This window comes from Rhinatrema bivittatum, chromosome 2 (assembly GCF_901001135.1).
Source record: "Rhinatrema bivittatum chromosome 2, aRhiBiv1.1, whole genome shotgun sequence".
NCBI lineage: Eukaryota > Metazoa > Chordata > Amphibia > Gymnophiona > Rhinatrematidae > Rhinatrema > Rhinatrema bivittatum.
The window spans coordinates 341,537,298-341,559,426 of NC_042616.1; the positions used below are offsets into that span (position 1 = coordinate 341,537,298).

Here is a 22,129-nt window from a genome sequence, read left to right on the forward strand (position 1 = left end):
TACTGGTGATTGCCTCAGCACACACCTCCCTTATATCCAAGGGTGACAGTAGGGGAATGAAAAGAATGAGGGTGTGTCCTCTGTCTCCAGCAGCTGTGGAGCAGTGATATCCCATTGGTAAAGACTGGTTTAACAGGACTCAAGGAAATTAAATTATAGCTAAAACCTAATTTCTCATTCTCCGTCCAAGTGGCCATTTCCTCAAGGGAAGGAAGCATTTAGGCTTGCCATCGTTCCTGGTCCTGATTTATTTATTTATTTAAATTCTTTTAATATACCGATGCTCAAGACCAAGTCTTATCGTACCGGTTTACAATAAACTAGGGGGTAAACCAGTTAAAACTGAAAGCGAAAGTTACATTACAACAGGGAATGTCGAACAGGACTGTTAGAAAAAAGGGATAGATTAACGATTTCTAACTGGAGAGCCATGCATGTGAGCAGAGAGCGGTTGCTTACATGGTAAAATTAAATACAATTTACACTTTAAATTTACACTTGGTAAAATTATATACAATTTACACAGAGGGGTCGATTAGGCAAGTTATATAAGAGCGCAGTTAGCAGAGAATAATTCCTTTGTGAGGCGGAAAGAGGACCAATGGTGGAGTGTAGGTCCGTGTGGGTTACCATAAGGATTTATTCAGGGAAATGCTTGGGCAAACAGCCATGTTTTTAATTTTTTTCTGACTGTGATATGACAACGTTCCTTGCGGAGATCTGGCGGGAGAGAATTCCAGTGATGCGGTCCAGCAGTTGATAGCGCTCGTTTTTCAATGGCGTTATGTATAGCGGATTTGTTCGGGGGAACCTGGAGGGAGTCTCTGTATGCAGATCTGGTTGGTCTTGCTGAGGAGTGTGGTTTGAGGGGTATGGTGAGTTGGAGAGAGGATTGCTGAAATATGGTTTTGTGAATGATGGTCAGTGTCTTGAAGAGAATTCTGTAGCAGATGGGTAGCCAGTGAAGTATTTTTAAAATCGGTGTGATGTGGTCCATACGGCGAGTGTTTGTGAGGATCCTGGCTGCAGCGTTTTGCAGCATCTGAAGAGGTTTGGTAGAAGAAGCCGGGAGACCAAGCAGAAGCGCATTACAATAGTCAATCTTTGAGAATAGTATGGCTTGAAGGACCGAGCGGTAGTCATGGAAGTGAAGGAGAGGTCTTAACTGTTTTAGGACCTGAAGTTTGTAAAAGCCTTCTTTAGTGGTGGTGTTAATGAATTTTTTAAGGTTCATTCTGGAGTCTAGGATGGCTCCCAGGTCTCTCACTTGATTTACTAATGGTGTATTAGTAGAGTTGGCTAGTGGGTTATTATCATTGGGGGAGATGACCAGCAGTTCAGTCTTGGACGTATTGAGAACAAGGCTGAGGCTTGTGAGAAGAAGATTGATAGCATGTAGGCAGCTATTCCAATAGTTTAGAGTGTCGGAGATGGGATCCTTGATGGGGATTAGGATCTGCACGTCGTCCACATAAATGAAATAGGTGAGGTTGAGGTTATTGAGTAGTTGGCATAGGGGGAGAAGATATATGTTGAATAGGGTTGGTGAGAGCTAGGAACCCTGGGGAACTCCTTGCTTGGCGGCTACAGGGGGAGACTCTTTGTTGATTATTTTTACTTTGTAATACCTGTCGCTTAGAAAGGATTTTAACCAGAGGAGTGCAGAACCTGAGATGCCTATATCCATCAGACGGTTGATGAAGATTGTGTGGCTAACTGTGTCGAACGCTGCCGAGATGTCTAGCAGAGCTAGCAAGTATGATTGACCTTTGTCGAGGCCCATCAGGATGTTGTCCGTTAATGAGAGTAGGAGAGATTCTGTATTTCTGCGTTTTCTGAATCCGAATTGTGATGGGTATAGAATGTCGTGGGAGTCGAGGTAGTCTGTGAGCCGAGTATTGACCAGTTTTTCCATTAGCTTGGCTATGAAAGGTAGGTTGGCAATGGGGCGGAAATTTATGGGATTGGATGGGTCCAAGTTAGGTTTTTATAGTAGTGGTTTCAGAGAGGCTGGTTTTTTTTTATTTTTTATTTATGCAATTTTTAATTAAACAAGACATTACATCTTAACAGAAAAATAATAAAAGATATGAGAGTATCACCAGTTATCAAAGAAACAATTATTTTAAACATGTACCATGCATACATTTCAAATTTACTCTCAATCTTTAAATTCTAGTCCTCAAGATAGGAAAGATCCATCTCTTAACCTAAAGAAAATATTTATGAAGAAATAGCAATAGTCACAAAAACAGCCATTATACAATGAGATTCGCAAGGATATTATGCCTAGGGATTCCCATCAAGTACAGCAGGTTGTGTTTTCCCAACCAAAAACTGAGTAAGTTGGGGAGGATCATAAAAAACATAGGATTTATTTTGAAATTTAATCATGCATTTGCATGGAAACTTAAGGAAAAATATACCCCCAATTTGTTGAACTTGTGTATGCATTAACAAAAACTGTCTTCTTTTCTTTTGAGTCTGCCTGGCGACGTCTGGAAATATTTTAACCTTGTGGTGCAGGAACTGCTCAGTTCTATAACGAAAATACAATTTTAATAGCCATTCTTTATCCAGTTCTAAAGTTAAGGTTACAATTAATGTAGCGGGTACAGCCATCTCTGTGTCAGAGGTCTCCAGCAATGCTGACTCGTCTATAGTAGGCTCTCTCACTGGTGTTAATGGTGTAAACACCTCATCTTTAGCCTGATCTCCACGCTGATTCTCAGGAGCCTTTTTTAACTGTGGTATATAATATATTTTTGAAACCGGAGGGATCACATTTTCCGGAACCTTCAATACCTCTACCAGGTACCTCTTAAACATCTCCCTGGGAGGAATTAACGGCAATTTTGGAAAGTTTATTAATTTGAGGTTCCTGTTTCTTACAGAATTCTCTAATGCTTCTATCCTCGTGTTCAAATTTATATTTTCCTTAATTAATGCCACTTGCGTCTGTTGCACAGAGTTAGATTGAACCCTTACTGATATTAGTTGTTGTTCATATTCAGTTGTCACATTTGATATCTCAGTCATTTTACTTTCCAAGTCTCCACATTTCAAAGTTAAAGTAGAAACTTGCTGAGTTATCAGAGCTTTTAACTCCAAAATAGCGTCCCAGATATTCTCTAAAGTGAAGACAGATGATCTTGTTACTGAGGTTAAAGCTGAAATCTCACCAAATTGCTTGGGAACAGTACCTTTGCTGACTGGACCAGGTTCCTTCGGTCTAGCTCCTTGCTCGATGTCCTGCAGTTGGCCCAGGGTATATCCTGGGCTCTCCGCCACCATTGCCACCGGTATGGACCCTGCTGGTAGCGCCCCAACTGCCGCGTGGGCTGTCGGCGTTCCCTCCAATTCACGGTTACTGCTGGCGAGAGCAGGATTTTCGGGTGGCAGTCTCTCTTCGGGGCTCAAAGACGAAATTGAGCCAGGGAGAGAGGGGAGCTCCAATTCCCCTCCCCCTCCCTCCAGCGGCTGAGGCCCCGATATTGGGCTGCTTCGCAGAATGTGCGTGTCCATCGGGCCAGTCAAGGTAACATGAGTAGGTACTGCAGGGAAGTTCCCAGCTCGAGGTTTCCTTTTCCTTCCCATTCAGGAACAAACGAAGTATCAGGTAATTCAATTTAGGAATTCAGCCCGACTGAGTTCACACTGCAGACTATGCGTCGGCCATCTTGGATCCCTCCATAGTCTCTGCTTTCTTCTGAGAGGCTGTTTTTAAAGCATCCGGGACTGTTCCTTGAGTGAGGGAACAATTTATGATGTCGGCCAGAGGTTTGGTGATGGTGTTTGGGATTGTGAGAAGGAATTTGGTCGGAATTTGGTCTATTGGGTGTGAAGAGGGCTTCATTTTCTTGATAATAGATTCAATTTCCAAGGATGATGTAGGATCAAAAGATTCTAGTGACCGTTTGTGTATCGATGGGTCGTGGTTTTGGTCAGGTGGTGGCTGGGTGTTTGGAGTAGGGTTGGAAGATGTCAGCGGATTAAGTAAATTTTTTATTTTGTTGTCGAAGAAAGCTGCCAGTTCAGAGGATTTGTTTTGTGCCTCTTCCCTTGGGATGATTGGAAGAATAGGGGTGGTGAGAGCTGCGACATATGAGAATAGTGTTTTTGGGTCGTATAGGAAGCCGTGTATTTTTTTGGCGTAGAAATCCCTTTTGGTGCGAAGAATGGTGGCCCTATAGTAGCTCATTGCGGTTTTGTTGGCCAGTGTGGAGGTGGTGGGATCCTTCCGCCAGTTTTGTTCTTTATGTTGTAGGTCTTGTTTGAGTTTTCTTAATTCTGATGAGAACCAGGGTTTTTTGTTAGTACGGGCAGGGTTGATGTCTTTGGATGTTAAGGGGCATATTTTATCAGCTGCTGAACGGGTGATAGCCAAGAGTTCATGGCGGTGTCCGCATTTGTGAGGTCCAGGTTAGTTAGGTCTTTGGTGAGAGTTTTGCTGAGGGCTTCCATGGAGCATGGTTTTCTGAATTGGATCGACGATTTAGGGATGTTGGTGGTCGGTTTTTTCTTTATGGATAGTTCAGTTTCTATCATCGAGTGATCTGACCATGGGATGGGAGTATAAGAAGGAAGAGAAGTGGGCGAGATCGGATCATTTGTGAATATTAAATCTAGTGTGTGTCCTGCTTTGTGCGTGGGTTTGTTGATAATTTGTTTGAAACCCATGGCCAGGAAGGAAGAGAAGGAGGGCTTCGCAGTTGGCGGAGGGAGATGGGGAGTCAACATGCACGTTGAAGTCTCCTAGCAGGATTGCTGGTGAGTTGGTATTGATGTGTTTAGCTACAAGTTCTATGAGAGGCGATGGGTCGGAGTCTAGGAGCCCAGGTGGGGCGTAGATGAGGCAGATTTGGAGCTGGGTGGATATGAATAGTCCGATTTCAAGTTTGGTCGAAGTTTTAATTGCGTGCTGGGCTAGTCTTAGTTCTTTTTTTGCTGCTAGCAGTAGTCCTCCTCCTCTTTTTTTAGTTCTGGGGATAGAGAAAAAGTCATATAGTTGTGTCGGTAATTGGTTGATTAGGGGTGTATCCGTGTTTTTCAACCAGGTTTCAGTTATAGCACACAGGTCCGGTTGAGTGTCCAGGAGGTAGTCATTGAGCAAGTGAGATTTTTTTGACAGTGATTGGGAGTTGAGGAGGGTTAGTGTGATTAAAGATAGGCCTAGGAATTGGGTTAGAGGGGAAATCATGATGGGAATCAGAGATCTCTTAGACCGTTGTAGATTGAATAAGGGTGAATTAACTCTGTTAATTCACCCTTAAGATGAGGAAATTAATCCTTCACACCCACGGCCTCAGGCTTCCCTTAAGGGGAGAAGCCCCTGCAGGGCCCCACTCTAAACTGGGGTGATTTCCATGCCTGCTAACCCACAGGCTAGATACTCCAGTTTAAGTACATCCTGGAGTTCCCTCTCTTTCCCAGCTCCATCCTAGAAAGGACAAACTCCCACCAAAACCTCCCAGTTTTATATCTTCCCAGGACACTTCTTCCACCAATCACCCAAACCTACACTCTTAAGGGGACCAATACACCACTCCAAATTCACAACATTAAGATAACATATAAACCTTCCCCGCAATAAATGCCATCCAGTGGTCATTCAGTAGTATTACTCCCTCAACAATTAAAACATTTTAGATTAACTTTGAGTAATGAGACTTCCAGGGTTTCCCCCTCCCAAAACATCTTGCAGAACTAGAACTGAAAAGAAACACTAATTTAGGGTTTGCCCACATACAGTATATATAGGATATATGGTATTTATTCTTTATTGCTGTTATCCACCTCGAGTGCTATTTTCAGAAGGGTAGAATCAAATGTAAATAAATCAATAGAAGCCAGGACTCCATTAAGGTAAATATATTCCCAGCTGATGAAATAGCTAAATCATGTATGTCAAAGGATTTATTCCTGATACAATGTGCGGTCCACAGCATATAGAATACGGTAGATACCACTGAGATATTTGACTTCATGTTAGTGGGTACTAGTTGTAAAACTTGTGGAGAATTGAAATAACGTATACAATGCCTTCTATATACAATAAGAACGCCACCATTCTCCCGCTCTCTCAATACGGAATTGCTTCCCACCAGCAGAAATACCTTCTGCTGCTGCTGCTGCCTCCTCTTCTTCCAGGCTCCTGTGAAGTTGGGCTCACAAAGGGCCCTGTAGTCTGTCAAGACCTGGTGGCCCTGCATAATTCCATCTTCAGAGGGGAGACAGCAGCAGGTAACACTCCTGCCAGCAGAAGGGATTGTATGAGGGGGTTGTAGGAGAGAGACAAAGACTTTGGCGTGAGCAGCAATGGCTGCTAACTGCCCACCCCTCTTCTCTCTGCTGGCAGCCTACAAATTTCCCAGCACCCTTGAAGTTCTGCTGCAGCACACTGGTTGGAAACACTGGATTTAGATGCATCTCTGGCTGTAGTTATCCTACCTGTTTGCAGGAAGTGAATAGTTCCCTTCGTGGCTGTTTTTGCATGTAGTGTGAGCTTTTCCTTGCTGCTAAAGAAATACATTGAGCCCCAGTATGCCCAAGTTTAGCATTCTTTGCTGCCATCCATGTTCCCCTAGCATATTTTTGAAAATGTGTTATTCCTTTTCTTCTATCATTTGCCTCATTGTGGGAACACTCATTTTTAAAACATGCACATTTATAGTTCAATTAGAAAAAAAATCCTGATCCAGGGGATGAATTTTAATAAGATTTGTCATGCAGTGATTAACTCTGGGACCATTGCACCTTGCCATATGTAAGAACATATTTCTGTAGTAAAATTTAAGAGCTAGATGCATGTGTAATTTTGTAGAAATATGTTGTTTTCCTTGTTGTGGCTCTTCTGGGATATAGAGAAATTACAGCACAGTCATCACATTTGATAATTGAAATTTACAGGTATAAATGCATTAAAGCCTTTTTAATTCCTTCTGGCACAGATTTCAAACTGTACAGGTAATTCATTTTGTTTGGCACAGTGTTCTCTTTTGTCATTTCCATCTGTCTATCTTTGTCTCCATTTCATTAAAAAGAAAAAAATACAAGACCTACATACTTCAGGCAAATGCTGCTGAGCTATTTTTTCCCTAAAAATTGAACAAGAGAATATGAAAGAATTGCACTTGTATAGATGGCAAAAGCTTAAAGATGAAGTTAGCAATATGGACTTCAAAAGTATTCCAGAGTACTGTGCAGGCATAGAAATCTCTCAGTTAAAAGCAAGGTAATACCCATTTTGTGCCCCATTGCATTGTTTTTTTTATTTGTAGATTTTTATATACCATTGTTTGGTACTGGCCTTCACAACGGTTTACAGGTATAACAGTACATATAAAGTTTTACATGTGTAACGATAGAACATATAGAGGATTACAATCTGTGCTGAATACAGTGGTTTACAGCTAAAAAACATTGGAAGTTTGCAAATTGTGAAATTAACAATAAAACAAACAGTAAATAATAATGCGCTACCGTCTCGCTGCCGAATGGAGGCCTGCTGCCCTCCTCCCCTCCCCCAAACCACGAGTTGCCGACCCGACCAGTACCTCCATCGCAGCCCCACCGGAAGAGAGGGGACACGACTGGAAGGAAAGTGTAAGAGAAGCAGCGTGAGAGAGAGAGAATCTCCGCATGGGAGAGAGGAAAGAGCAGAGCCACACAGACAACATGCCGAGAAATCAAAAACAATACCAAGAAAGCCGCCGACTCCAAACCAATTGAGAGAGAGAGAGAGAAAGAAAGTAAGGGACTACGCCGAAACTGAGACGCCCACACACCCTCCCTGCGCCCTGAGCCACCAATCAGGCTTTGGAGCCGCGTCTTTGCAGACGCCCGGGAGGCCGGCCCATGCAGCCCTTTAAATTTGGGCTTACCTCTACGGCGCCGCGCACACAAAGGAGCGCGACCTAAGGGGCCTGCCCCTTAGTGCGCCCCTTCGTGTGTCCCCTTTGCAACCTTGCTAATTTCTGTGACCAGGCTAATAGATTATCTGCTTAATTAGCCCATTGCTGCTGCTCATCCTTTTTCATCTTTAATTGTACTAGCTCTGCTTAAGTGTTTCCTCATCCCTCCCCCCCCCCCCCCCCCACCACCACAACACTTCTTTCTCAAAGCCACAGCTATGTGCCTCCTCACCATACCTAGTCGGCACCACCCCTTACTACGTAAACCCCCCCTATACGCCCTCACACCTTCCAACCATCACAAATCCCTAGTACCCATCATGATCTCCCCTCTCACAAAATTTCTGGGCCTAACCACACTAGCCATTTCCCTCTTTAATGCGCAATCCATACAGAAAAAAGGACCTATACTATACGACCTGCTTACTGACTCCAACCACGACATATGTGCCATCACGGAATCCTGGTTAAAAATCACAGACCAGGTTTTCCTAAATCAGCTCCCAACAAAAACCTACGATATCCTCTCTATTCCAAGGCCAAAAAGGAGAGGTGGATGGTTACTCCTGGCGGCCAAAAAAAGCCTTAGCCTCAAACTCCAAACCTCCCTTTCCCCTCCCAAATTGGAAATTGTACTATTTAAATCCAAATCCCTGCAGGTCTGCCTCGTCTATGCCCCCCCCCCCCAGGCCTAATTGAACACGATCCTTCACCCATCATTGAATACTTTACTGTCAACATCAAAGCAGACCTCCCTACTATTATACTAGGAGATTTCAATCTCCATGTGGATGTCCACCCTGCCACCCCTGCCTGTGAGATTTTTTTGGACACCCTCAAACCCTGGGCTTCAGTCAAATTATCACTGAACCCACACACAAAGTAGGTCATACCCTTGACCTCCTCTTTGTTAATTCTAAAATCACTACCTCTACCCCTCCTGTAGTCACCCCAGTACCATGGTCCGACCACTGCCTTATCAATGCCCTCCTCACGACCAGCTCCCCCCTACCTGCCTCACAAAAACTCAGTAAAATCATCTCCTTCCGTAAACCCTGCACCACCGAAGAGCTTACCCTAGCCTTCGATAAAGTAAGCAACAATCTCGACCTCACCAACCCAGACACTGCACTACTTTCCTGGACCAATCTTACCACTTCCATTGCCAACGAGTTGTGCCCCATTATCTACAAAGAAATACCCCTAACACATTTTGAGAAAAGAAAACCTTGGTACTCCACCGAACTAAATAAGATTAAACAGGACCTAAGATCCAAAGAACGCTCATGGCGCAAACAACCATCCGCTCCACATAAAGCAACCTACATCAATACTTTACATACGTACCGTCAAGCTATTCTCCAAGTCAAACGAGACTTTCACACTGCAAAAATCCATGATAAACTAAAGATAGCAAATTGCCTGGACCGATGGTATACACCCTAGAGTTCTAAAAAAAAACTAAAAAATGAAATTGTACATCTATTACTAGTAATTTGTATCTATCATTAAAATCATCTATTGTACCTGAAGACTGGACGGTGCTGGTGTTACCTGGATCTTTATAAAGGGCTTCGGGGAGAACCAGGAAACTGTAGGCCAGTGAATCTGACTTCAGTGCTGGGAAAAATCATGGAAACTATTCTAAAGAACAAAATCACAGAACATATAGAAAGACATGGGATACAGCCAGCATGAATTTACACAATGGAAATCTTGTCTCACCAATCTGCTACATTTTTTTTTTAAGGAGTTAATAAACATTTGGTAAAGGTATGCTAGTGAATATACTATATTTGGATTTTCAGAAGGTGTTTGACAAAGTTCCCATGAGAGATCCCTGAGAAAATTTTAAGTCATGGGATAGGAGACAATACACTTTTGTGGACTGCAAACTGGTTAAAAAATAGGAAACAGAGATTAGGATTAAATGATCAGTTATTTCAGTGGAGAAAGGTAAACAGTGGAGAACCTTAAGGATCTGTACTGGTACCGGTGCTTTTTAATATATTTATAAATGATCTGGAAAGAGGAATGATGAGTGAGGTGATCAGATTTAGAGATGATACAAAATTATTTCCAAGTTGTTAAATTACTAGCGGATTGTGTGAAATTGCAGGGCCTTGCGAGACTGGAAGAACGGGAGATTCAAATGGAAGAGGAAATTGAATGTGGACAAGTACAAAGTAATGCTCATAGTGCTGCTGCTGAGCATTTAGATATGTTACACATACACCTATCCAGCTAACTTAACCGGGATATTCAGTGGCGCAGCAGCGCCGCTGAATATACCCAGCTATCTTAAAAGGTAGCCGGATAGGTATATCTGACTCACTTTAGAGCTGCCTGCAGCACGGCCAGAGATAGCCGGTTAAGTTCACCAGCTAACTCTGAATATCTGAGTTAGTTGGTTAACCTAACTGGCTAACTCTGCTCCTCCCTGGAACGCCTGCCGCCCACCCCAGGAATATCCTGCTAAATTCTAGGTGGATAAAGATTTATTCGGCTAGACTGTAACCGTATAAGTCGCCAGATATCACTGCTACGCCATTTAGGCAGATAATGTTTTACTTATCTGCCTAATGGCTTTTAAATATCTAATGTATCCAAAAAAAGGAAAAATGCCAAAAAAATTCTCTCTCGCTCGGCACCACTTAAAACCACACACAATACTACAGAATGTATCTATACCACATCAGCAAGCCTGACGACGTCCTTCCCTGCTCGTTTGTAAAAGGAAGCCATCCGATCTTTTAATCATCTGCAGTACAAGTCCATTGCAATGTTGTTTTTCTATTCTTTTTAAATCAATATTTTCCAATTTTTTTATATATATATTTTTTTCAACTCTCTGTAATCCCAAAATTTCAAAAAACAGAAAAAGGTATCAGCTCGACACCCGGCCGATGTTTCGCTATACAGCTTCTTCAGGAGCTGTTGATGTTCAGCCTTTCCCGCCAATATTAAAAGGGCACTCCACTTCAACAGTTCTCGCTTATATTCAATATTCGCTTTACAGCATCCTATACAAACAAAAAACTTTAGTAAGTTCATGTTGACATAGTCTCATCACTTATCTGGTGTTGGTAGAGCACACTCCAACCTTCTTCAGGACGACTCTCGTCTCGACTGACTTGAATCCAACGGGAAAAGAGACCATCTTACCACCCGCTGTCAACTTAAAAAAAAGCAGAGCAGCCAATCAGCAGAGACGTCAACAAAATGACGTCAGCGACTCCATGATGTATTACAGAAAGGCATTTAATTCTTGTTCCGCATTTAATCCCTTAGGATGTAAGGTGTCTAAATGGTATATCCATTTTTGCTCAGCTTGCATCAGCTTTTTATTGATGTCTCACCCCCGCCAGTGCGGCAAAATTTGTTGTATGGCACAAACTTTTAAATCATTGAATGAATGTTCATTCTCCAAACAATGCATGACGATTGGGGCATTTAAACGCTTGGTAGCCAGGCTCGACCGTTGTTCAGTCATTCTCACCCTTAGCTGTCGTGTAGTTTTCCCCACATAGATCAACTTACGGGGCAAATCATGATGTATATTACCCCTGTGGATCTACACGTAGTGTGTTGATTCAAAACTATCGTTACTGAAGAATTCACTGAAGTTACATATGAAGTGTCACACATCACATCACATACCGAGCATGATTCACCAGCCTTGTGAACACCCGGCTCCTGACTTGTTTGTGGAAGCATGGAATCTGAATGAACTAATTGATCTTTTAGGTTGGTCCCCTTAGTGCAGTGGTTCTCAACCCTGTCCTGGGGACCCCTCCAGCCAGTTGGGTTTTCAGGATATCCACAATGAATATGCATGAGAGAAAATTTGCATGTTATGGAGGCAGTGTATGCAAATTTTCTCTCATGCATATTCATTGTGGATATCCTGAAAACCCGACTGGCTGGGGGGGTCCCCAGGACAGGGTTGAGAACCACTGCCTTAGTGTAAGTAAATCTGGGACCAGTTTCAAATTCGGAGTGATTCTGAAGAATGTGCCAATTACATGAAATTACTTCCTTCATCATTGATGCCATCGGGGAGAAGGGAATCACACATGTCAAAATCTCTGTATTGTTCTCAGATATGCATGGCAAGAATAACCAGTCTCTGTTTGTGAATTTGGCTCTCAAATATGCCCGTCTCACACAGGATTTAGGGTATCCTCTGTCCAAAAGACGGCCACTTAGGTCAACAGCATGTTTATGAAATTCTGTTTGAGATGTTTCAAGGATTCATACCTCTCCGTTACACTGAGTTTAGTTTATGTATCACAGGCAGAAAATTTAGCTGCACAGGCAGACTTCGCCCACATGTGAATCTCTAACCTACCAAAAATGACCTTCTAGTAGATGTGTAATTAGAGAAAACTATTGGAGTTTTGTTGTTTTTTGTCAAGTATTTTTCATGATTTGCACTTTGTTTATACTATTCTTAAGTAGGAATGGTTGTTACTATCCATATTCATACCTACTAAGCATCTTTTTTTTTTCCAGTAGAGAAGTTTATTTTGATGCTTCTAAATAGGAACCTTGATTGCCCTGTATATAGCATTACTAATATAAGGAATGAAGAAGAGGGCAGTCGAGGAATAGGATTTGAGATATTCCTCTTTTCATACATGTACCTACATGGAGAAAAGAAGAATCTAGCAAATGACACCAGGGATTAGATGAGTTTATAAGTTCACTTTAATTTTGTGCTTTCATACAATGGAATATATTTATTACAAAAATCAAGAATAAAGCCTCATATTTTGACACGTTTATTTCATTGGAACAATTTTGTTTCATAACTAACATTATGTTGTCAGATTTGGGGTTTTCCTCTCCATTTTTACCTATTTGTTAGATCCCTCATAACAGGTACCATGCTTGGGTGACATGACTAAGAGGGCTGGAAGGATGCCTTTTTGAGGTATAACTTCAGCATAGTTCTTTGACATTCATCGACCACGACAGAAGCAATAATCTTCCCTCTCTCCCATTGTGGAGTGCATTGCCTTGTCAGCATGTTTGCCTGCTACTCACCCAGTTGGGAAGGGGATTCAAACTGAAGTCACCTGCACTACAGGGCAAGCTATCTTGATGGTTTTGGTTTTTGCTGAGCTAGGTACTCAGAAATGGTCCACAGTGTATAGCAGAAGTCCTACCTTTTATGGACTTGCAAAACAATAAGATTCAACCCTTTCCATACTGTGTTGAACACTTAGGGTTTAAGATCAGCATTACCTAGTTTATACTCAGATTAAGAGCTACGTAAACTCTATATTCCAACCCCATACAACTCAGTACACTTCAGGATGGTTTCAGAAGTTTACTGGACTATGTTGGGGAGGTAAATATACTCTCTTATCCCTAAATAGATTTTTACATTCTATTTCCTTAGATACACTTTTGCCATCCATTGCTCAGGCATGGGGTAAGGAATTGCTTATCAATTTGGAGGACTATGATATTTTTGTCTGTGTACAGGCCACGTATAGTGCTTCTGTGGGAGTTTATTGCAGAGAATTGCAATTCAAATTTTTGAATAGAATGTATTACTCTTCCCAGCAAGCTTTCTACGCTGGAATTGTCAACCATAGCAGCTGCTTGAAGTATGGACAGAGGGAGGCAACTTTAAGTCGCTCACTGTGGGAGTGTCCAGGGGTATTTCAATTTTGGCAAGATACATTCCTCCAGATTGAAAGCTGATGGTCTATTAGTTTAAAGGGCTCAGCGACACTCTGCATTCTGGGGGTAACCACAGAGTTGGTGGACCTTGGTTGGAAGGGGACATTCTTTATTCTTAAATGCTGTTTGGTGGGGAAACAATGTATTTTATCCATTGGTTAGAACCTACCACCCCAACAGTCATGGAATGGCATAACAATTTATTTGTCTTGCTGTGTTTGGAATCCCAAGTGGTGAAAGCAAGCTCCCCCACCCGAGCCAAAATATCCCAATCTGTCTGGGAACCATTTTTGGCTTCTCTATCAACAGAGCAGCAGGAAATGGTGGTACATAATGTACGTTATTCCATAGGTACAAGTTAAGTACTACCACATTATGTCTATTCCTATGCATTATAAATCGCTTTAAGAAGAAGGGGATCAGGATTTGTTTAATTCAGAGGGGTATCTAAATGTATTAATTTATTGCTTTAACATGGAGGAAAATTTGTTGAGTTGGATCTAGTAGTACGGTGAGTGGACGGGAGGGGCTTGGGGCTATTATAATTTACTTGTTTTTCTGGTATATTATGTTATGGTTCTTCTGTAACGGTTTATCTCTGAAACTTTGAATTGTATATTTTGCAAGTTTAATAAAAATTATATGCAAAAAAAAAAAAGAAATGGTCCACAGCCCTTTGAAAGACATAGGTATGATTGTGGTGCCTTGGCAGTTTTTGAGCATTCAGCACTACATGCTTTATGACATGCTGCTTAATTTCTTCTGTGTGGTTTCTTAGCACTTGTGTTGTTTTTTTAGGGCCATTTGTATTTGAAAGTTGATAGGGAAGAAAGAGATATAAAATAAGCATTATTTAATAATACTAAGAGCCAGATGTACCTAAAGGATTTTCCCCATTTTGTGTCTATGGGAAAAATGATTAATGCAATCAATTTTGAGGACTGGAGGCATTTTTCAAGGTTGAGTGTTCTACATCTTCTCTGTTAAAATTTGAGTTAGTGTGATGGCCGGTTCTTATAGTTCAAAGGGGGATATTGTCCGTAATATATTTTTAATATTGAAGCATTTATAGTGTATTTTTCAATTTATAAATTAAATGTATCCGAGTACAGAAAAACTGTATGACATCCTATAAAGGGGCATGGGGAAAAAGTAAATGTTACATACATTTTTGAGGAGCTGAGAATGAGCCATTCAGCCTCAAACTAGGGGGCAGTTGTCCTGAAATTGGGGCATTTTAAACATGACAGTTGCTTGTTAAGTTCCAGTATACCATCAGAGACTTGCATACTGCAAAACAGGATCAAAATCCTTAGCCTTAGTTTTAGGTCTCATAGATCTTTGGAATAATTTTCCCTTGAAAAAAATTATACACTATAAAATGGAGAATAAAGTGGACAAGGCTGTTAAGCTCAGTTTCTAAAAGGTTCAGTTTTGCATGGTAAATTTTAAGTGATGTCATTGTATCATGCTGGAGATATGCTTGAAGGTCAGTCAGAGGAAGAAGACTAAAATACTAATAGTGATGGTACAAAAATAGCATCTAGAAATAGTTGAAATCTTGAAAATGCCTCACTGATTTTTCTAGTTTTGCAAGTAAAATAATGATTTTGAGCATGCAGCAAAGATGGCAACACAGTTTATGGTGAGATGAGGACACTCAAATTGCAGATCTGCCACATTCAGACGCGGCAGCCTCCATTGATTCTGTCACACTGTGTTTTATTTCCTAGCACTCAGGCATTGGCGGAGCAGCAGCTGGCAAGAAGAACAGAACCTGGAAGAACCTAAAGCAAATACTCGCCTCGGAAAGGGCGTTGCCATGGCAACTGAACGATCCTAGCTGTAAGCTGCTTAGATGCTTTGCCTGTACTTAAAAATAATAAAATCTGCACACACAACTTTGGGATTCTAAATTACTTTTTATTGCACAAAGATTGCCTAGGTTGTTTGAATTCCTCATATGCTCCCTTGGAAGAATTATGTCATGGAAAGTTTTCTGTGGACAGAGTATAAATATATTACATGTGTGTATGATGTTGCATCCATTAAGTTGTTGTGTCAGCAGTCTGGTGTTCAAAATACTCTGCACTTTTTAAAGTGTTTAGCTTAGATGTCAAATTATAATGATGGAGCCCTGTATTTTAAAGCTTGCTGCTTTCTCTTTCTACTGTAATTACTTTTAAAAGTTCAGTTCTGTGTGTCTGTACATTTGTATGTATATTTATATTTCCTTTTCTATTGATAAGCAGGCTGAATTAGCCATTACATATGGGTGGTTTCATTCAGCAATGCCAAACGGATTCGTCTTTCCAAGATAATAGAACTTTGAGCTCTACTGAGCATGTGTGGGAATTCCCACATGGGTGTTGCCTTGTGAACCTCCTTAGCCATTTTTTGTCCGAGCACTTGCACAGACATGTACTGCTCTTCTAAATTTTTTCACACAATCTTTTAAATTTTAAATGTTTTCTTCACTTAGTTGCCTCACTGCCTTGGCAGCCTCACAAAAGTGCCACTAAAAATAAAACAGTAAGCAGTTTTTTTTTTCTAAGAGGCTTTGCTCCACAAAATGTTGGAGAGAAAATTCCCAAATGCAACCGACTTCAGGTGATGCATCTGCAGAAAGGTAGTGGCCATCCCTAAGGGCCATGAGCTGTGCTATATTTGCCTCATAACCGAAGCATGACCAACAGAATTATTATGTCTATAGACGGATGTCCTTGCACTCCAGCACTTTGGGGAGCATCAAATTGAAGAGCTGCATAAATCTTTAAGGAGTTGCAGCAGATCCTCATCCCGCAGTGCAGCTTCATCTGTCTTGCTGGGAAAAGAGTTGAACAGTAGCTCCTCAAATACTTCCCCTATCGGCTCAGGCTGAAGCCGCAGGGTCAAGTTCAATCAACCTCCCAGTGTCACCATCAGTCTCTCTAGAACCATCAGAGCTGGCACTGAAGAAGCACAAGCGCTCGAAGCACGATACATCAGTGCCGTCAACTCTTGTCATCATCAGCACCATTGGCGCGTGATGCATTATGCATCAAGAAGCCCGACACAGATTCCTTAATTCACTTGATGCACAGTGCATCAGTACACCTGATGAATCAAATTGCTCAGCATGTGGTGCATCGAAGTGCTCGATTCCAGTCACTCCCAAACGTTCAACATATATATACTGTCTTGGTGCGCTCAAAGCACAATGCACCAAAGACAACACCACCCGTCCCATTCTAGAAATTCAGTTTTCAACTTGCCAATACACGAGGTTCCCTGTTTTCAGGTCATGATGCAGGATTGCATGGTGCAGCACTGATGCAGGTGATAGTTCCATCGATACGCTACTCTGGATTCCTTGACGTGAATGAAACAGATCAAAGTCCAAATTTTTTAGTTATCTAAGCATTCTACTCCATTGAAGCATCCAATTCTTAAGACTGCTTTACTAATACAGCTATGTACATCTCACCCTAGATCTCCTGGAGAAGAGGTGCGATTCCCCCTACATCCAATAACTAGAGCAATCTGTCCACCTCCTCTACTGGCGGAGGGGTTTGGGCTAGAAACACCAGACCCCATATCCTCCATAGTTCCACTTCCAGCAGATCGCAGGCCCAGGTACAGGAACTAATCTTGGCATCTGAGATGGATGTCCCATCACCTGCCAGAGGCCATATCAATCTCTGGTCAAAGTAAAACTTTGGTGAAAACTTCCTTTATCTACATTCTAAGGAGTTGGAATGGTCTCTTCAATCTATATTTCAAAATCCTCTTATGGAAATCCCATCCAGTGGAGTTCCAGTTTTTATTATAGGGCTAAATACTTCCCCCAAAATCAATACTTTGGGCTTCTTCATTGTCCCTCTGTATTGCAATGGAGTCTAGCCAGTTGGAGGTGAGGGATCGCTCTGTCCCACCTCCAGTTCTACTGGAGAAACCTCCCAATGTATCTATTTATTTATTTGATTTATATTTTGCTTTTTGAGTGCTTTAAAATTGATTACATTCAGATATTGTAGGTATTTCCCTGTCTCCAGTGGGCTCAGAAGTTTGTACCCTAGGTAATGGAGGATAAAATGACACAGGTCACAGGGTGCGGTAGCAGGATTTGAACCCTGATTTTCAGTCCACTGCTGTAACCACTAGACTACTCTTACTCACATTTTCATTACAGTCCTGGGTTAGTGACTCCATTTCAGTAGATTTAGAAGAAGATTCTTCTGATCCATTGCCGAAGTCACCAGACCATACTTAACCTCTGGAGGACCTGTTGTTCTCAGTTTACCGAAACGTTGGGATTAACCTTGTGTCCACATTTGAGCTCCTTTGTTTTCTCCAAATTCTCGATATTCTGAGCCAGTAGCCTTATCAATCCCTACTGTCTTCAGTGCTCTTCAGATGAGATTGTGGGAAACACCCATTTCCAGTATGCCTACTGCTAGGAAACTGGACCTGAAGTACAGAGTTCAGCAGTCACCAGAGTTTAATATTGTTCAGCTACCTCAAAATTCATTAGTGGTTGAATCCATGATGAAAATTGCAAAAAAAAGACATGGATCCATTCCCCTTCACCTGCAGGAAAAGGCCACAAGTTTCTAGATAACTTTGGAAAGCAAGTCTTTAAAAGTTCCATGCTCACTGCCCACATTGCCATTCACCATTTCTACATGGTTCACTACATCCATGACTGTGTCTAGAAACTAAATCCTTTCCTCCAGTTTGAAGAATGGTCTTCTGACTATCTTCAACCACATTTGGACACAGAAGAAGGCATCCGCCATCTTCTTTGTTCAGTTTATGAATCTTCTGATTCTGTTTCACATACCTCTACAGCATCAATTGTGATATTTATTTATTTATTTTTAATTTTTATATACCGAGGTTCTTGTATGAAATACAGATCACTCCGGTTTACATAAAACAGTGAAATGCCCAAAAAAAAAAGGGGGGGGGGGGGCTTTAAATAGAACAGAGTACAAATTGAACATAGTATAGAATAGAATAATTACAAGAAACGTTTGAACTCAGAATCATAGTACAGTTAAAATGTCAGAGTAGGGTAACTCAATGAGGTCGCCCATGATTGAGTTTATCATAGCATCTAGGCAGCATTAAGTGTCTGGGAAGGCTTGGCGGAAGAGCCAGGTTTTTAGCTTTTTTTTGAACTCCTGATGACTTGGTTCAAGTCTTAGATGTGGGGGCCTGCTGAAGATAGTGCTCGTTTGCTCAATGATGTTTTTGCCGGCGGGGCATACAGTGTGCCTTTGTATGCGCTTCTGATGGGTCTGGAAGATGTATAAGGTTGAAGTTGTGTGCTTAACATGATGGGAGCGAGTTTGTGTGTCGCTTTGTGAACGATAGTGAGAACTTTACAGAGGATCCTGTGTTTAATAGGAAGCCAGTGAAGGTTACAGAGGATTGGCGTGATATGTTCTCTTTTGTTAGAGTTTGTGAGGATTCTGGCGGCGGCGTTCTGTACCATCTGTAAGGGTTTGATAGTATTTGTGGGGAGTCCGAGTAGAAGGGAGTTGCAATAGTCGAGCTTAGATAGTATAATGAATTGGAGTACTAGCTGGAAGTCATTGAAGTGAAGGAGGGGTTTTAGCTTTCTGAGGACTTGCAGTTTGTAAAAGCAGTCCTTTGTGGTGGTGTTTATAAACTTTTTTAGGTTTAGATTGTTGTCTAGCCAGGCTCCTAGGTCCCTGACGTCAGGAGAGAACATGGTATTTGAGTTTGTTGATTGAGAGGAGCTAGATGAGATGTTGGGGGGGTCATGGGAGATGAGCATTTCCGTTTTATTGGCATTCAATACTAAGTTGAGGCTAGAGAGTAGGTCTTTAATTGGCTGAAGGCAGTTATTCCAATAAGTGATAGTATTTTGAAGGGATTCTGTGATTGGGATTAGGATTTGTATGTCATCCGCATAGAGGTAATGGGTAAGCTTAAGGTTTGCGAGTAGGTGGCAGAGAGGGAGGAGATAGATATTGAAGAGGGTGGATGAAAGTGAAGATCCTTGAGGGACTCCTTGGTCTGTAAGGATGGGATGAGATTCCTTGTTTATCCTGATTTTATAGAACCTGTTGCTCAGGAAGGACTGAAACCAACTGAGGGCTGAGCCTTTGATGCCTATGTTGGCTAGTTGGTCTATAAGTATTGTGTGTTTTACCGTGTCAAAAGCTGCAGACAAATCTAAAAGAACAAGCATGTAGGATTGTTTTTTCTCCAGGTTTACGAGGATGTTGTCCGATAGTGATAATAGGAGAGATTCGGTGTTTAGTGATTTGCGAAAGCCGTACTGAGCTGGAGACAGAATGTTATGATCTTCCAGATATTCTGACAGTTGCTTGTTGACAATTTTTTCCATCAATTTGGCAATGAGAGGTAAGTTTGCGATTGGTCGGAAGTTAACTGGGTCGGATGGAGAGGCGTTTGGTTTTTTTAGCAGAGGTTTGAGGATTGCCAATTTTAACTGGTTAGGTACTAAGCCTTGAGATAGAGATGTGTTCGGGATGGCGATGAGCAGGTTTGTTGGTAATGGATCCTAATAGGAGGATGGTTTGAGTTTCTTGAGGGTATTTTCTATCTCAAGAGAAGAGGTGGGCTCAAATGACTCGACACTAGCGTTTTGTTGAGGCAAGGTTATGAGATGGTGTGTTAGGGGGAGGCTGTTGGTTGTGAGAGAATAGGTAAGGTTGGAGATTTTTGTCTTGAAATAATTGGCGAGTTTGTTGGCTTTGAGTGCTTGGTGGTCTGGAATGGTGGGAGGAGATGGTTTGGTAAGTGAAGAGACGTTAGGAGAAAAGTGCCTTTGATTCAAAAATGAAGTTGTGGATTTTTTTTGCGTAGAAGTCTGTCTTGGTTCTAAGGATGGCGTGCCTGTATGTGTTGAGAAGGGATTTGTAGATAGTATGTGACGAAGTGGTCGGGTTTTTTCTCCAGCTGTGTTCTTTATTTCTTAGTGTTTGCTTGAGGAATTTATGTTCTGGGGTAAACCAAGGTTTTCTATTGTCCAATGCAGGTTGTATGGTTTTGTTTGAAGTTGGGCAGATTTGATCCGCAATTTTATTGGTGAGATTGATCCATGAGGTGGTTGCTGTGGTTGCGTCTGTGAGGTCTAGTTGGTTTAGTGCTTTGGATATCTTTTCATTGAGTAGGTCCAGTGAACATGGTTTCCTGAACTGGATGATGGATGTAGTGGAGGCTTGGGGTGGTGGATTCTTGATCTTAAGGGTCGTGTAGATGAGCCAGTGGTCTGACCTGGGGACTAGCGAGCAGGTGAGATTGGAGTAGATGGCAAAGCTATCGTTAATGAAGATGAGGTCCAATGTGTGGCCTGCCTTGTGGGTGGGGCCGTTGACAATTTGAGTGAAACCCATGTGATTGAGTGAGAAGAGAACTGTTACACAGTTGATGGATTGTGGAGAAGCGTCCACATGCAGGTTAAAGTCTTCTAGGATTATTGCGGGTTTGTCGGCGTTGATGTGTTTGGCTATAAGCTCAAAGGAGAGGGATCTGATTCTAAGGTTCCTGGTGGGGCGTAGATGAGGGCTAATTGAAGTTGTTCGGATTTAAAGAGGGAGAATTCTAGTTTGGTGGAGGTGTTTGTTTGTTGTAAAGTTATGCCTAATCCTTTTTTTTTTTTTGCCAGGAGGAGCCCGCCCTCCTCTTTTTTTGGGTCTGGGGACTGAGAAGAGGTCGTATGATTGCGTGGGAATTTGGTTTGTTAGTACAATATCTGTAGGTTTTAACCAGGTTTCTGTGATTGCACAGATGTCAGGGTTGACTTCTATCAGATAGTCGTTGAGGATGTGCGCTTTTTTAGAGAGTGACTGAGCGTTGAATAGGATTAGAGTAAACAGTGAGAGACCCAAGAGTTGTGTAATTGGCGATATCATTATTGGGATTAGCCTTTGTTGTCGTGCAACGTGATGATATGCGGGTTTTGTGTGCATTCTGAGTTTATTCCAGATTGTGGGTATGGTGCAGGGGTGCATCTTTGTAGTGAAGACGATGTGAAATAAGCTACGAGAGAGAGTAGAGATAATGCTGTAAGGCAGGATTGCTCCTGTCGCTGTTATGGTCAGGGGGAACAGATTGGATAAAATAGGTAGATCAGGACTTAGGATCGAAGCCACTTAAGGCTAGTGACTGAATCTCACTCTAAGTCTCTCTTTGCTTAGGGTAGCACTAAGGGGATATGCTGCATGGCATGGCTCAGAGCCAGCAGCATACGTGAAAATGTCCATGAAAAGTTAGTGGATCTTCCCTGTTTAGGTGATAATCTCTTTGATGAGATGCTCAGGATAGTGGTCACACAGGTAAAGGACCAGAATGTTGCAGTTCAGTCACTCTCAATAGGCCTCGAACAACCAAAAGCCCTGAGATGTCCTTTCTACCATTGTAAATGTCCTTATTTCCACAGGTGGCCATTCTGCCTGTTTCAACAATACGTATGCCACCTATTCCGGCATAATGTCAGTAACTTCTCTCGACCAAGCCTAGGCAAAGCGAATATCAGCCAAAGG

General features: G+C 41.9%; 1 protein-coding gene across 3 annotated transcripts in view; it reads left to right on the plus strand.

Annotated features, from left to right (window-relative positions):
* INO80C (INO80 complex subunit C) overlaps nucleotides 1-22,129 on the plus strand; it is a 122,213-nt gene that overhangs the window by 47,809 nt on the left and 52,275 nt on the right. For all 3 annotated transcript variants that reach the window (XR_003854626.1, XM_029589851.1, XM_029589852.1), the window contains exon 3: nucleotides 15,341-15,452. Coding sequence is in view for 2 of the 3 variants with exons in the window: in XM_029589851.1 (XP_029445711.1) it covers nucleotides 15,341-15,452 (112 nt within the window). In the remaining variant the exon portion in view is untranslated. The remainder of the gene's footprint in view (nucleotides 1-15,340; nucleotides 15,453-22,129) is intronic.